Consider the following 14,884-nt stretch of genomic DNA (forward strand, 5'->3'; position numbering starts at 1 on the left):
AGACGGCGGCACAAAGAGGTAAGTGAGGCCTCACAGGCAGCACCCAGCAGCACACACAGCCCCACGGGGCAGGCAGGGCGCACAGCCCACCCTTGGGAAGCCATCATCCCCAGCACACACACCTGGCCATGCGGGCATCCATGCCCGTGCCTGGAGCTGTGCAGCCTCCCCAGCCCCTCTCTCCTACCTCTCCTCTCTCCTGCCCCATCCTGCAGGGCTGGCTCTATCCTGCAGCCCAGCGCTATCCTCGCGCTCTCTCTTCACCTCGTTGGGATATTACTCCCGCTCCCTCATTGTTGAAAAAATAATGCTCAAAATTAAAATGTGGGCTGTAAATTATAGTAATTACCCAGCGTTTCCCCCTGACAGGCCTTTTGTGTGCCATTTGCTGACACTCACTGAGCAAATCCTCACAGCTCTCTCCTACACGAGGCAGAAGCGTCCCCCCAGCTGGGGGCGGGGGGGCACAGCGGCAGCGCTATGCGGGGCCACGCTTGATGTGGTTTGGCAGTGCCAGAATGGGAGAGATGAAGGTTTTGTATGAAAAATCCCACTTCTTTTTCTTTTTTTTCAGTTCCATGGGCAGAACAGGACTGGGGAAAAAAACCATAATGGTTCAGGCTGGTCCAAAATTCATCTTACGTTCTTGTGCTGCTTTGGAAATCAGCCCTCAAAAAAAAAAAAACCAACCCCAACCACCTCCTGTATCCAAGGAAATATTGAGCATCCGCCCAAAATGAACTACTGAGTTTTCATGGGTTATTTAACTCTCTGACATCGGCTTCTCACGCTCTGAATTAAACACCGAAAGGCTCACATGAGAGCACGCACACGGCCAGCACACCGGGCCCCGCGTCATCAGGAGCCTCAGCCCTTCCAACAGCCCTTTCCTCTGCTGCTCCATGTTCACAACGACGGAAAGCAAACTCACAGCACCTCCCACACTGCCCTGCCTGCACAGGATGTGCCCACGCAGCACCAACGGCAGCACCGGGCTGCCCAGTCCTGCCCTTCTGTCCCAGCAGAAGGAGGAACGGCTCAGGGAGCACCGTGTTGGCTCTGTCCATTATGCCAGCAGCACACAGCCTCGGCACGGCCTGGGAGGAACTCAGATGAGCAAGAAGCTGCCATTGGCACGTGACTGCTTTTGGGAATGCAAAACCACTTGTTAGAGGCTGGCAGTGGGGAAAACCCAGAGCCAGGGCGAGAACAGATAGCGGGCTTAAAGAGTAACGAAGGTCACGCGGAAACCTCCTGGTTCATTGAGTTCAGCTCCACAGCTGCTGTGTGACACAGCCTCGATGGGGCATGGAGCAGTCCTCCCCAGCCTGCCTCCAGCTCCTGCGTGCTGGGGATCCCCCAGATGCCCAGACATTGCCTTGTACAGAGCAGTACCCAGCTCTGCCAGGCCCAAAATGCAATGGGGACCAGTGCTGAGCAGCCTGGTTAGCGAAAACCTCCCGCTTTTACCTGTAATCACAGCCCCTGTGCAACAAGGCAACATCAGAAAAACACGCTACCCCGTAATTATACCCATCTCAGCACATTTTGACAGACGAGTGAATCAAAGTTTATTGCATAATAAAAGTGTCATTAAGCAAGAACTTTCCTCTCGCTAGGTTTTCGTTCCCCTAGTTAACTTTAATAACACGGTACTCCCCTTTATTGTCTCTCCCTACAGACACACTCCTGCCCTCTCCTACTTGGAAGCGCACCGTGCAGCTCTGCTCTCTCCCCATGAGGCTGCTGGCTCTGCTGCCAGCTCCCCAGCATGGGGCGGGTGCTGGAACACCACCAGCCATCAGCACACAGCAAACCCCTGCCCCATTCAGGTCCCCAGGCCCAGCTTACAGGAGCAGGAACGTGCTCACACACTTCATCTTTCACCGCTTTTAGGAGTCCTTCAGTGCACATCCAGCATCAAACAGTGAGAGGCACTTTACTTGCAACCAGATGCGATCTCCAAAACAAAGGTCCCCACGGCAGCGCTCCCCTCCTGGCACCTGCTCACCCTGTGCATGGCACCGGGCCACGCTGCCTGATTAACATCTATCCATTAAGTCTGCATCTATGGAGAGCAGCACGCAACAACACACAGCATTGGCATTGGGCTGCAAAGAGGGCTGGAATGGTTCAAGGCAAGCGAGCCAAGTGCTTTGGGACATTCAGAGGCAAAGGAATCCAAGTGCACAGCTCCACCAGCACCTGGGAACTCTGGAACGTGCCACCAGCATCCCTGCAGCAGGTGCACTTCTCAAACAGGGCTGTCCCCAAACAGCACTCATTTCCATTTCAATTTTGCACTTACAGCCCTCCTGGACCGGCAGGAGCAGCAGTGAAACAGGCGGGACGCACAGCTGGCAACTCAGCAGCAGAGCAATAGAACGGGACTTTGGGCAAACAGGACGGCGAGCACCAGCACTGCGAGGGGAAGTGCAGGCAGGACAGTGCCACGCTCAGCACTTCTAGAGATGGCCTCAGCAAAGGCTCTGAATCAGCTCAGGATTACTGAGCACCTGTGCCAGGGCTCAGCACCCACAAGGATGGAGCTTCAGAGAGCGGTGTGGAGCTGTGCCCAGCACCATGCACACCTGGAATGTCCAGTGGAACGTCCTCCTTGCTCCCATGCTGCCATCCAGGGGATCAAAACAGCTCCCAAAGCCCACATGGCACCGCCTGACACCCCTCTCACTTCCCCGCAACCCCTTAACACCACACAAAGAAGAAAGAGAGTGGCTTCTTACCCTTCTTGGCCGTTTCCATCTCCTCTTCAGTCCAGCGAGAGCTTTCATTCATCTCCAGAGAGGCTGCGAGAGGAAGGAGAGGAGAGTGGTCAGCAGGATGTGCTGAGCGAGCCCATAACGGCCCCGCAGGCACCGCATCCCAAATCCACCCCACGGACACCCCATTCTAAACCAAACCACACAGACATCCCCAACCCACCCGCATACATCGTGCCCCCAGCCCACTCACAGGAGCTGCACCACGGCCCTCGTGCAGCACCCTCCTGGGATGCATCGCAGTGACGCAGAGCTCCGTGTTGGTTTCTTTGGGGCTGGGAGCGCAGCCAGATGGCTCGAGGGAGGCACCATATTTCCTGCTGAACGGGTGCCATGCTCTTTGGCCCGCCAACAACAGGTACCTAAGCTGAGCCGACACCGGCTGCATGCTTTGGAGGTGGCAGACGTGGGGTGGGATCATCACCCTCAGCAGAGACGGAGAAACAGCGTCACCTTGGCGACTCGGGCACACCAACTGCATCTGCCAAGGGAGCCGGCCCTGCTGACAGCGGCTGCTGGGGACAGCAACCCTGTCACTGTGCTCTGGGACATCACAGAGCCACATCTGGGGGGGACTGACCCAGGGATGCACAGTAGCAGAGGGCGATGGGGAGGGCAGGGGGTGGCTGTCATCACACCATACCCAGTGTGGAGACCCAGGGGTCCTGTGTGTAGCATTGTGCACCCGTCCCACTGGCAGCCTGGCACTAAGAGCAAACCCTACAATAACAAGCTGGGCTGTGAGTCAGAGGCAAAAAAACAACACGGTAAGGAAACAGATTTCCGGTTCGGGCTGCCAATGGGTTATTACTCTAAACAACAGGCGAAGCATTATTTCAACAGTGATGAGAGATGTTTTGACAGTGTCCTTTTAAAATGGAAAACAGGCTGATAGGTTAGGCTGGAGGATACGGACAAGGAGGGGAGCACCTTCCAGGGGCTGGACCCAACAGGACAATGAATGAGACAGAGAGATCCCCTTCCAAGGCTATGGGGCACAGCTGCAGGTGCCACCCAAGCAGGGCACTTCCTCCAGCGCCAGGGCACAGGCAAATGGAGACCTCCCGGCTATCCCCTCCCCGGGCACAGGAGGGGCTGCAGCTCTCACTTCCTTGAAGCTGGGTTTCCCCAGTGCTCTCTCATTTACCTGAAGCCATGTGTCACACGGCTCAGCTCTGAGATGACTGTTACTGCACGGCAAGGAGCCGTCAGAGCGATGGCCCGTTTGCTTTGATTAACGATATTTACTGAGGTTGCACAGTTATGTAACAGATGCCTACTGGGAGCTCCGGCACGCTGCAGTTAAACCACAGTATGGTTTTGTGTTGTTTTTTAATGTTCAATCAGTATTTAAAACGCAGTAAGTTCCTTCGCCAACCTAAATTAAAGCACGATTGCAGACAAAAAGAGTAACCAATCGCTCAGATCTGCCGCTGGAATCTGTCCACATCCTTTTCCCAACCTAACACGGTCTGAAGCCTTTCCTCCCCGCTCACGCGGCTCCAGGATATCAGGATGAAAAACCCCATCTGAGTTACTGGCGTTATCTGCTGCTTCTCTGCAGCATTGCTGAACAAGTTTGAGATGGAGCACAGGGCTCCGCTGTGCCGGGAACTATTTATATCGGCGGTACGAGAGCAGCGCCCGCCATCAGGCTTCAGCCAGTTGTCAGCAGAGAACAGGGAGCGAAACACCTCCGGGTGATTTATAGCACATGGAACAGAGCGAGCAAGGAACCGCGGGGAAAGGAAACCGAGAGGAGTCACCCTGCTTTATTTTCACTTGCCTTAGGTGGTGCGGTCATAATTTTGTACTTGACGGAGTACAAAACATTGGAAAATCAGCCAAATTCCTTCATTTATTTGCTGCTCTAAGTCAGTTTCTATGGGTAACCACTATCAGGGCTGCAAACACGAGTGGAGCTGTGGATGCTACTGCAAATCCCTGCCTACCCCAAGCGGCCCTCAGATGGGGCAGAAGAGCACTGGGGGCAAAACCATGGGAGACCAGGAAAACGAGCAGGGAAATGCTGCTGCTCCGAGCACAAAGCCGGGCTGCACGGCATGGCCACAGCCAGGGGGCTGGTTCCCAACACACACCAACACAGCACCGTGCGCTCCCCACTCCCCGTGCCCACAGCTACACACCCAGCTCTGCGCTCTGCTGCGGCGTGGCGGCCTCCTCGCTGTTGGCTTCGTTGGCCATGGAGCGGGTGATGCGGCCCTTGCGCCGGCCCTGGCTGTTGGCGGTTTTGCGGCCTTTGGAGGTGACGGTTTCCTTCTCATCGTTGTCTTCCCCGGACGTGTCGTCGTTCTTGTCCCTGCAAAACCAGGGAGGGAAGAAATCATCGTTGGGTTGGCATCATTTTTAGGTCAAACAACTGTCTCCCTGCACGTGCTCGGGGTGCTTTTGGAGGGGCGGGTCGGCATTTTTTGCTCACGCAGACCCTCTTCCTGCCTAATTTGGGGTTGTTGGTGGGGGGGTCGTTCTGCAGCTGGCTGCAGCTCCACCACCGCGTGCACGCAGGGACCTGACAGAGACAGGTTTAATACCAAGCCATTCAAATTCATCACTGCCTCCTCCTCATTTATCTTCCTGAAAAGGACCTGCTGGTAAATGTCTCAGCAGCCTGGATATAATGAAGCCAGATGTTCCTTTAAAGCAAGCATTAAGCCCATTACAGAGTGCTAGCAGCCCGCGTGCCAGCCTCTCCCCGCCGCAGCTCCGGCGCTCCCTGTTAGTTATGACTGTGTCAGACAGCGGGGCGGGCGCAGCCATAAAACCGCTCCCATCCCTCACTCTGGAAGCTCTCACGTTGACATCAATAACACTAAAGGTGAAGCGCCGCGCTCGGCTGCGCTCAGCCAGCTCCTGCGGCGCGGGGAGACTCTCGCAACAGCAAAACAAGCCCGAGGAACAGGGCGGCTTTGCGGGTTGAGCAGGTTTAAAAATAAAAAGTACATCAGAGAGATGTTTGGGAGCAGCAGGGATGAGAACGAACAGGAGGGCAGGCGCTCCCCTTCCTTCCCTCCCTGCAGATGAGGAGGTGAGCACACACAGTCCCATACGGCGTCAGGCAGCCCTGGACCACATCCCATCCTGCATCCCACCCCGCGTCCCACCTCACATCCCACCAATGCATCCCATCCCACACTCCATCCCACGTCCCAGCACTACTGGAAAGGAACCGGGAGCTCCCACACCCCGGGGTCCTGCACAGCCCTCTCTGCGGGCAGCGAGGACCTTGGGAAGGCTTTGCTTACTTTGTCAGTTCTTCTTTGTCATTTTCTGTTTCCTGTTTGTCTTCCTCCTTGTCTCCCTCCTTCTCCTTTTCTTTCTCTTTTTCATCTTTCTCTTCTTGGCTGCTCCGGGGCATTTGCTGCTGCTGCTGCAAAACAAGGCACATAAAACAAAACAAACTCTCAGTGCAGGGCCAGACACACGGCAGCACCTGGGCCAACCCAAACAACCACAGTCAAACTACTCCAAGGGGCAGCGGCCAGGAAGAAAACGTGCAGTGGGGTGCCCGTCTGCAACAGGGCTAAAAGCATTACGGGGGCATTAAGGGGCTGTGGGATCGGCCGTGGCCGTGCCATGCTCCAGCTCCCATGGAAGGCAGAGCAGCAGCCCTGCTGTGCCCTTTGGGGGGGGACTGGGTAAAGCCCAGGGGTTGAGCACATGGTGACACCAGGGAGGGACGCGATGGTTGTGGTGTTCCTGGATTTTGTTTCCACAGCTGCAGGAAGGAGGATGCTGGGGAGGCCCGGTTCCCCTGACCTCCCTTCCCCCCGGTGACCAGCAAATGAGAGGAATTTCAGAGAAAAGGAAAAATTAGAGGCGGAAATGATTTATTCAGCCGTCCTGCTCCCAGCTAATGCAGCCAACAGCACCAGGATTGGGCTGGGATTGGGACATTAAAGGATTGAACCCAGCAGGTGGTCCAGCACCAGTGTCAGACCTGGTATGCCAGCCCTAAACTCCGCAGAGAAGCAGCGGGCACTCGGTGGGAACCTGGCTGTGAGTTGGAGTCCGGCTGCAGAGGAGTAAGGGGCACAGCCCGGCATGCACTGCCCTGAACTCCCTGAACCCCTGAGTCACACTGCAGGCAGCAGTGAACCCCGCATGGGTTCAGCCCCAAGAGGAGCTGCAGGTGACAGCAGGGACCTGCCTGGGGCCGGGCTGTGTGGGGGCGTGAGGAGCAGGCTGTGTGTCCCTGCCATCGCCTTCCACGATTCTGCCCTTTCCTGCATGCTGCAGGAGGGGAGGGGTGCCCAGGTTAGCTCTGTAGTGCTTCCACTCTTTCTTCATGTGTGCTTTGGTTTGGAGAGGAGGGCCAGCAGACCCCAGGCTTGTTCCTGTGGAGGTCTCAAGCCAAGTTGGTGGGACACCAACCAGCACTTCTCCCACTGCAGAGAGCATCTTAATCCAAGGATGCCCTCTAGTGCTTGCCCTGCTCCAGCTGGGGCAAGGTGCCCAACGCCAGGACTGTGTGGGGACAGAAACACCAGTGGCTAGCCAGCCCCAGTGCTGCATGCTCAAAGCTCAGCCCCAAAGCCACTGGGGCCAACACTGGGCACAGGGAGGTGACAGCTGTGAGCCGGCCCCTCGCCCCAAAGCAGCCGTCCTCAGGCTGCCCATGATGTACAGCGCCTATTCTTAGCCCTGGCTGTGGACCAGATCGGGATGATTCAAGGGATGGGACGCCATCCCAAAGCGTGACGGGCCAGGAAATGCTTCCCCAATTACCAGCCCATGCTGCCTTCTGATTCACACTGCCCCACTTTGAGGCGGGCCGGCAGGTGGGTTGGCCATGGGATGAGCTGCAGCCCGGCACCGAAACTGCTCAGTGGAACCTCCCCTTCAAGCACAGCCCCATGGCCCCAGGCAGAGGCACTTGGGGGACAAAGGGACAGACTCGAGGCCAAGGAAGGAGCTGGTGGCAGTGAGTAGGGCCATCCCTTCCATCCCTTCCATCCCTCCCTCCCAGGCCAAGTGCTCCCATTGCCGCCCGCTCTTCCTCCCCAGCATCGCGCTGTTTGGTTTTGCTGCCAACACATCCTGTTTATTTAAAAAGGCCCCGGGACAAATTGCATGCTGTACGTGCAAGCAAGAGCCCAATCCCACTCTGAACCCGCAGAGCCGCGTGGCCTCCTTCACTGCTGCTCCATAATGCCAAACATCTGCTCACCTCCGACCCCACAGCAGTGGGAGGAGCAGAGCAGTGCCAGCCCTGCTGGGAGCCCCCACGCAGCCCCACCGACCCGCCCCACGCAGTGACACGAGGACGGCTCGCCCACATCATCTCACCCTGCCCGCCTGGCACATCGTGTCTGGGGGACACCCACTTCCAGGTTGGTCCCATACACCGGAGCTGAGAACGGACCAACTCACAGCACTGCTCACCACCCCCGGGTGCAGCACCCTGGGTCTGGCAGGGAACAAGCAGTAGCGAGGAAGAGGTGCGGCTCCTCCCATTCTGCTTCCTCCCTCGGTGGGAGGACGTGGGACGCCGCTCCGCACCTTCACCCTCCCCAGCCCCACAGCACAGTGACGGAGCCACGCGGATCCGGCCAGGGACGCCGTGCCGCCATCAGCCCCATCGCACCCCGGCCCCTGGCACTCACCTCCCCAGCACCCAGCTCACACTCACGGCTGCTCCCTGCCAGCCCCACCGCCGGCCGCGGGCCCCCGCTCAGCGCCCAGCCATCCGGGCTCGCTGTGCCTTACGTTCTCCAGCTCCAAAGGCTTCCTGACGATTTGCATAGTTAAGCCGTAAACTAACCACAACATTCCTCTTATGATTTTGCAATCTGCTGGAATAACGTGGTCGCTCTAAGTCGAGTCGATGAATCATCATCTATAAACCACAGCTCTCGTCACCAGGGCTCTCAGCGCTGGCTGCAGCCGGCGTGATTAATCCGCGAGGATGCCAAGCTTTAACCTACGGCGCAGGGCTATTTATTTTCCAAACTCCCAAAGCTCCAGAGAACCACCTCTCCTTTCCTCTCCTTTCCTCTCCTCTCCTGCTTTCCCCGTCCCCTCCATGGTGACACACACACACCGGGCTGCAGCATATGCGGACACCTCAACCCACAGTGCAGCACAGAACTCTCCACTGGGCCCAGCCCTGTGCCCAGGGCACCCACCACTCTCCACCATGGGGGTCGTTGGGGACATCCACCCTGAGCCGGTCTCCAGCCCCATCCTGCTGGGATTGGAGAGCTTTCAGAGGAACTCTTGCCCCAGCGCTGGATTTGCTGCCCATTGGATGCCATTCGGCAGCTGGATCACATCACCTCCATCACCACCATCACCCACGCCCTGGGCTCCTAATGAAGGCAACAACAGGCACAGGGTGCCCAGGCAGGTGTGGGGATCACCATCCCCAAAGGTGCTCCAGACCATGGAGATGTGGCACTGAGGGACGTGCTCAGCGTAACGGTGGGGGTGGGCTGGGGATGGACTTGAGGATCATTTCCAGCCTCAATGACTCTATGAAAAACCACCACCTCCCATCTGCTCCTCCAGCTGAAAGGAGTGAGCCCCCACCGCGCACTGCCCAACACAGAGCTGGGCACACCAGTCCCTCACCCACAAGCACATTCCAGCCATCACAGCCATGAGCTCTGCACTTTTTACTCAGTGTGTTCCCAGCCGTGACCATGGGCTCTCCCCAGCCACGTCCCACCCCACTGCAGACCCCTGGCTGTGCCTCTCCTGTGCTTGGGGCACCGCTGACTCCCTTCTCCCATGGGTGACTTCAGATTGGTGGCATTTACAACATTCTCCAGGAGAACCAGGACCGAGATCACCACATGCGATCAGAGAGCTGCAAATTAAAACCAGCTCGAGATAAGGCAAAGGCAGAAGGCCCTGGAATGCCTGGGGCTGGCTTACCATGGACATCCTTCCACCGGCTTTCACTCTGGATGCGGAGCACAGGCAGGAGGGCTTATGGATACATACATGTATCACGTCAGCGGCTCCCAGAGTCCGAAGCCTCTGATGTGACAGTCTGGAACATCTCATCCCCTGCTGCCACCCACTGCCACAGGGCCTGGCTTCCCACGGCCACGCGCGGCACCCTCTGCTCCTGGGAGAAACCACAAATCCAAACAAGCCGCTGCCAAAACAAGGAGGGGAGGAGGAATGTCTGCTGGCTGCACCACTTTGATCGCTCACGGCCCAGCGTTGGGTTGGATGCTGATGGCTGCATAAAAAATGGGAGGACTGGCTCCTATCTGATAAGGGGAGTGGTGGGGAGCTCAGCAGGGAGCAGAGGGCGGCGCTGGGACCGCGCTGCTTCTCCACTGGGTAACCACAGGACAGCACTGGGGCACGGTGACAATGCAGCACTGCGGCTGGCAGGCCCTTGGCACCATGGATGGGCTGATGGCTGGACATGATGACCTCAGGGAACTTTTCCAACCTTAATGATTCCACGGTTCTATGGCTGGGAGCCTCTTAGCACAACCAAACCCAGCAGGCTCTGCAATGTGGGGTCTGGTGGAGGCCCTCCTATGGCACAGTGATCTCACCCAAGCGCAGAAGCAATTGTACAAGATCCTGCTCACGCAATCCCTCCTTAACATCACTGAGGGCTTTTCCATAAGTGGAAATGTTTCTTTTCTGGGTCACTGCTGAGTTTTTTGAGAAGTGATTTGACTGCTTGCAAAGGGAAAATGACCCGAGGGGATGAATGCACAGCACTTGGAAGTGGCGGAGAGGAGCTCCACTCGCTCCCAGGCGGGGACCATGTGTTTCCTTCTCTCTCTGGTCTGCAAGCCATGCTCAGTGCTGCTGCCAGGCTCTGCTTCCTGGCTGCACAGTGACCCCCCAACTCCTTGGTTCCCTAAAACAGGGGATAGGGCTCCCAGCAAAAACTGGCATTAAAACAGCTCATCTCAAATCTGTTCCTACCTGAGCCCCACCAGGAGGATGCCATCCCCCTGCAAAGCAGTGGCCCTGACCCCATCACTACTCACACGAGCATGGGACGCTCGCCCCAGGGCCGCATCAACCTGCTGCTGCAGGAACACTGGTCCAATCACAGGGTGAGCCGGGGGGTCACCTGAACCTGAATTACCACTGAGACACAACTAATATCAGCAGTTGCCATTCCATGCTGGTGCCACCACAAAGGAGAGCGGCCACGTCCTACCTACCGGCCGGTGCCATCCCCACATTCTCACTGCTGTCCTTGTGTGGCAGCTGTGGGGACCTGAGCAGCAATCTTTCCCCAGCAACGCATCCTTCAGTTTTCCCAAATATGGCCAGCAAAGTTCTCATGTAATCACCCCCAAAACTGCAGCTGGGATTTCAGGAATGTAAGTTTCCACTGTGTTCGCCCACTGAGCTGTCTGGAGGGTGTCAGGGCTAAGGGAAAGCTGTGATGGGGCTGCACTGGGTGCACAATGCACCTCATGGGGCACCACCAGGGATGGGGTTTGGGGAGCAAAGGGAACATGGACAGGAAGAGCCTCTACTACCACCCCTGTGGCAGCAGCAGGCTGACTGCAGCTCATGTGCCAGGGGGTTCAGGTTGGATAATAGGAAGAATTTCTCTTCAGGAAGAGCAGTAATGCATTGGCACAGATTACGCAGGGACATGGTGGGATCACCATCCCCAGAGGAGTTCAGGAACCACAGGGATGTGGCACTGAGGGACGTGGTTGGTGGGCACGGTGAGGGGCTGAAGCTTTACCTGGTGATCTTAGAGGTCTTTTGCAACCTCAGTGATTCTGTGACATCCCCATGAGGACACAGCTGGGCTCCAGCCACCTCCAAACCCGCTCATTCAGGACCGGGACGTGGTGCCCCACAGGTTCAGTGTCTCCCAGGTCCTTCCCCAGCAGCCCCTGGGGTCTCCACCAGCTGCCTCAGCCCTCAGCACTGTTGTAAGACTGCAAACCTGCCTGGAAAACTGAGCCAGACCCACCCCCTCCAAACACACACCGAACACTGGATCAGAGCGTTGTACCACAGACTCAAGCTTTTGTTTTTTTCCCCCAACGCAGAATTACACACTTGGAAGTTATTCCTTTTAGCCCCGATTCCCTCCTTTCAGGGTTAAACGAGGATTATTTTTGGAAGCATTTGCATCTCAGGAAGCCGAATGCTGAGCACAACCATGCCTTGGATGTGTGCCCCTTCCATTCAGTGCCTGCAGGGCCGTGCCTTGCACCGGCAGCCTGTGTGTTTGGTGACAAACTGGAAGCAGAGCCGTGTGAAGTCCCCACTCTTGGCAGGAGGTTTTTAGCAGCAAGGAGCAGCTTTATGAGGAATATCCTTTGCCAGGGGACCATCAGCCAGGGAACGAAAGGGATTCTTGTGTTTTTTTTTTAACGTTTTTAATAAGTAGGCCACAATGATCATCGTGACACTAGAGGAGCTTTATTTCTACTGGTAATTATCTCCCCTTTTCTCGCAAGCTCCCCACAGTCTCCAAAAGCAAATAAGACTGCCAGCCTCTCCATGAGAAATGGCACCAGGCAACAGTGCAGGGCCACTGGAAATGCGACTGTATCTGACCTCACTGCTCCTCTCATCTGATGAAATGCCATCTCCCCTCCCCAGCAATAAATCAATTACATCTCACCTCTGGCATTTAACCACTTCAGCCCTCACAGAACCACAGAATCACTAAGGTTGCAAAAGACCTCTAAGATCACTCAGAGGGTGGTGACGCACTGAACAGGTTGCCTAAGGAGGCTGTGGATGCCCCATCCCTGCAGGCATTCAAGGCCAGGCTGGATGTGGCTCTGGGCAGCCTGGGCTGCTGGTTGGCAACCCTGCACACAACAAGGGGCTTGAAACCGGATGATCATTGGGGTCCTTATCAACACAGGCCATTCATTCTGTGATTCTATGATCACCAAGACAAGCTCAGCACCACCATGCCCACTGAGCACGTCCCTCAGTGCCACATCCCTACAGTTCATGAACACCTCAGGGGATGGTGACCCCACCGCCTCCCTGAGCAGACTCTACCAATACCACATCGCTCTTTCAGAGAAGAAATTTTCCCTAGTTTTCCACATATCCTCACCAGCAGGAGCGACCACAAAGCACACATGGCACTGGGAACACGGCGCAATGGCTCCTGGAGGCACAGGAAGACAGTCAGAGGTTCCAGAGTCCCTTCTGCTGGCCGCCTGTCCCCATGCTGTCCCATCACACTTAAGCTCCAAGCCATCCTGACCTGTCTGGCCCCATCAGCCCAACGTCCCCATTCCCCATGTCGGATCAGACTCATGACAAAGGGCAATCACCCCTGCAGCCAGGGACACCTTGGGATGGTTTCAAACACCAAAGCAGGAACAGTACCTGCTGGTGTAGCACAGCAGGTCAGCAGCCACGGGACACAGCCCCAGCAGATCTCCTCCCTCCTTCCACACTTGTTCCTTGCTCAGCTTAACACTGAAAGCAGAAGGAGCTGCGCTAAACGTCTCCACTGCTAACAAGAAACAAATGTGGCCTCATGTTCTAGTTGCTGTGATCTAACAAAACAGACCCTGGTAAACACTATAAAAATGTACTGGAGGGAACCACCCTGTGTTTGCTGGGAGAGGGACTGGATAATCTAATAGGGTTTTATCCATCCCTAATGTCTCTGAAAAAAAGAAGGGAAAATTGGGCCCCGTCCATGACATTCGTCATGTGCTAACTATTCTGATGTCTTAATGCTGCAGAAATCAAACTGGAGCAAGGCTACCTATCTGCCTCCCAATCAGGATCTAGACCCAAGTGCTGCTTTTTATGGCCATGCAGCATGAGAAGCGGTTTATGTCATGGTGATGTGGGACAGGACAGTTTTTCTATTCCTATTCCCACGTTATCCAGAGAGATGCCCCGTGCCACCCCCTCTCTAGGTGGACAGTGGCTCACTTCACCCAACTGGTGTGCCGTGATCGCATTGAGTCTCACACCTAGGCCGTGGGACTGCACAGGTTCATCCAGTCAGCCCCATGCAACTCCTGACGTGTGGCCACCATTTGCTCCATGCCCATTTTTCCAGCATCTTGGGTTTGCTTTTTCAAGCCACTGTGACCTTGGCATGAGGACAGACAAACATCAACTGCCAGAGCACAAACAACTGCCAGAAAACAGCACGTTCTGAAAAGCCACACAGAGCAAACAATCACAGCCCACACAACCATGATCTCCATTAGCAGGGGGAAGGAGCACTGGGGATGCTCATCCCTAGGCTGGCACTAAGAACAGCATCATGGCGCCTCCCGAGGGACAAAGTTTCCATGCACTCCTTTGCCCTTACCTGGCTTTTCCCACGCCGCCGGTAATTCCTCCTCACGAGGTTCTTGTAGTTCTCATTCTTCTTGGTCAGGTAGTAGTACAGGACGCAGTCTGCCACCGTCTGCAATGACACGGGCAGGTCAGGGAAAGGAAGGCTTTTGGCAGCAGCACTCAGCCCCTGCCATCACCACATCCAATGCTTCTGAAGGGCCGCAGCCAGAGCAGCTTCCCTGCGTCACAGCAGAGCTCTGCCCGCCGGCTGAAGGGGACGAGGGACATGGCCCTGCACTTCCAAGGGACAAAACGGGCCTTTCCCACAGGCGAGCCGAGGCAGACAGGGATGCAGAACAAGGAGCGCCCTGTGCTTGGAGCAGAGCGCGGGGCCAGCCCGGGGCAGGGGGCAGGGCTGACCCCAAATGACTGTGGCAACTAAAAGCAGAACAAGGAGAGCTGCCTGTCACCCTCTGTTGTGGCGATGCTCCGCACAACCTGCCACACGGCTGTCAGCAGGCGTTACTTCCAGCCGCTGAGCTGAGCTCGCTGCCTGAGTGCACTCCGAGCCCCATCAAGCTGCGGCTCCGGCAGCTCTGGCTGAGCGCTGGCCTGGGCTGAGCACACTGGGGAGCTGCTATAGCTGGATGGGACTCTGCTCCTGCCCACAAGTCCTTCCCCTCACAGCGTGGGCACCTGAACTACGTCCGCACGGAAGGGATCAGCAGTTGTGTGAACAGGACCAACCCACAGACCCCCACATCCCCCAGAGCTCGGGCACAGGGCTGCACTCTCCCCACCCTTACGCAGAGCAGAACCATTTGCAGCAACAGATTGTAACTTTTAAAGTGTTAATTGGA

The 14,884-nt window shown here is 56.4% G+C and overlaps 1 protein-coding gene across 21 annotated transcripts in view; it reads right to left on the minus strand.

Annotated features, from left to right (window-relative positions):
* NCOR2 (nuclear receptor corepressor 2) overlaps window positions 1-14,884 on the minus strand; it is a 157,674-nt gene that overhangs the window by 41,897 nt on the left and 100,893 nt on the right. For 17 of the 21 annotated variants that reach the window (XM_072351410.1, XM_072351411.1, XM_072351404.1 and 14 more), the window contains exons 14-17: window positions 14,056-14,154; window positions 6,044-6,168; window positions 4,928-5,100; window positions 2,745-2,807 (exon numbers count right to left, since the gene is read on the minus strand). In XM_072351410.1, coding sequence (XP_072207511.1) covers window positions 2,745-2,807; window positions 4,928-5,100; window positions 6,044-6,168; window positions 14,056-14,154 — 460 coding nt within the window. The remainder of the gene's footprint in view (window positions 1-2,744; window positions 2,808-4,927; window positions 5,101-6,043; window positions 6,169-14,055; window positions 14,155-14,884) is intronic. The other 4 variants (XM_072351408.1, XM_072351406.1, XM_072351401.1 and 1 more) reach the window with 1 other exon arrangement.

Source organism: Excalfactoria chinensis, chromosome 16 (assembly GCF_039878825.1).
Source record: "Excalfactoria chinensis isolate bCotChi1 chromosome 16, bCotChi1.hap2, whole genome shotgun sequence".
Taxonomy (NCBI): Eukaryota; Metazoa; Chordata; class Aves; order Galliformes; family Phasianidae; genus Excalfactoria; species Excalfactoria chinensis.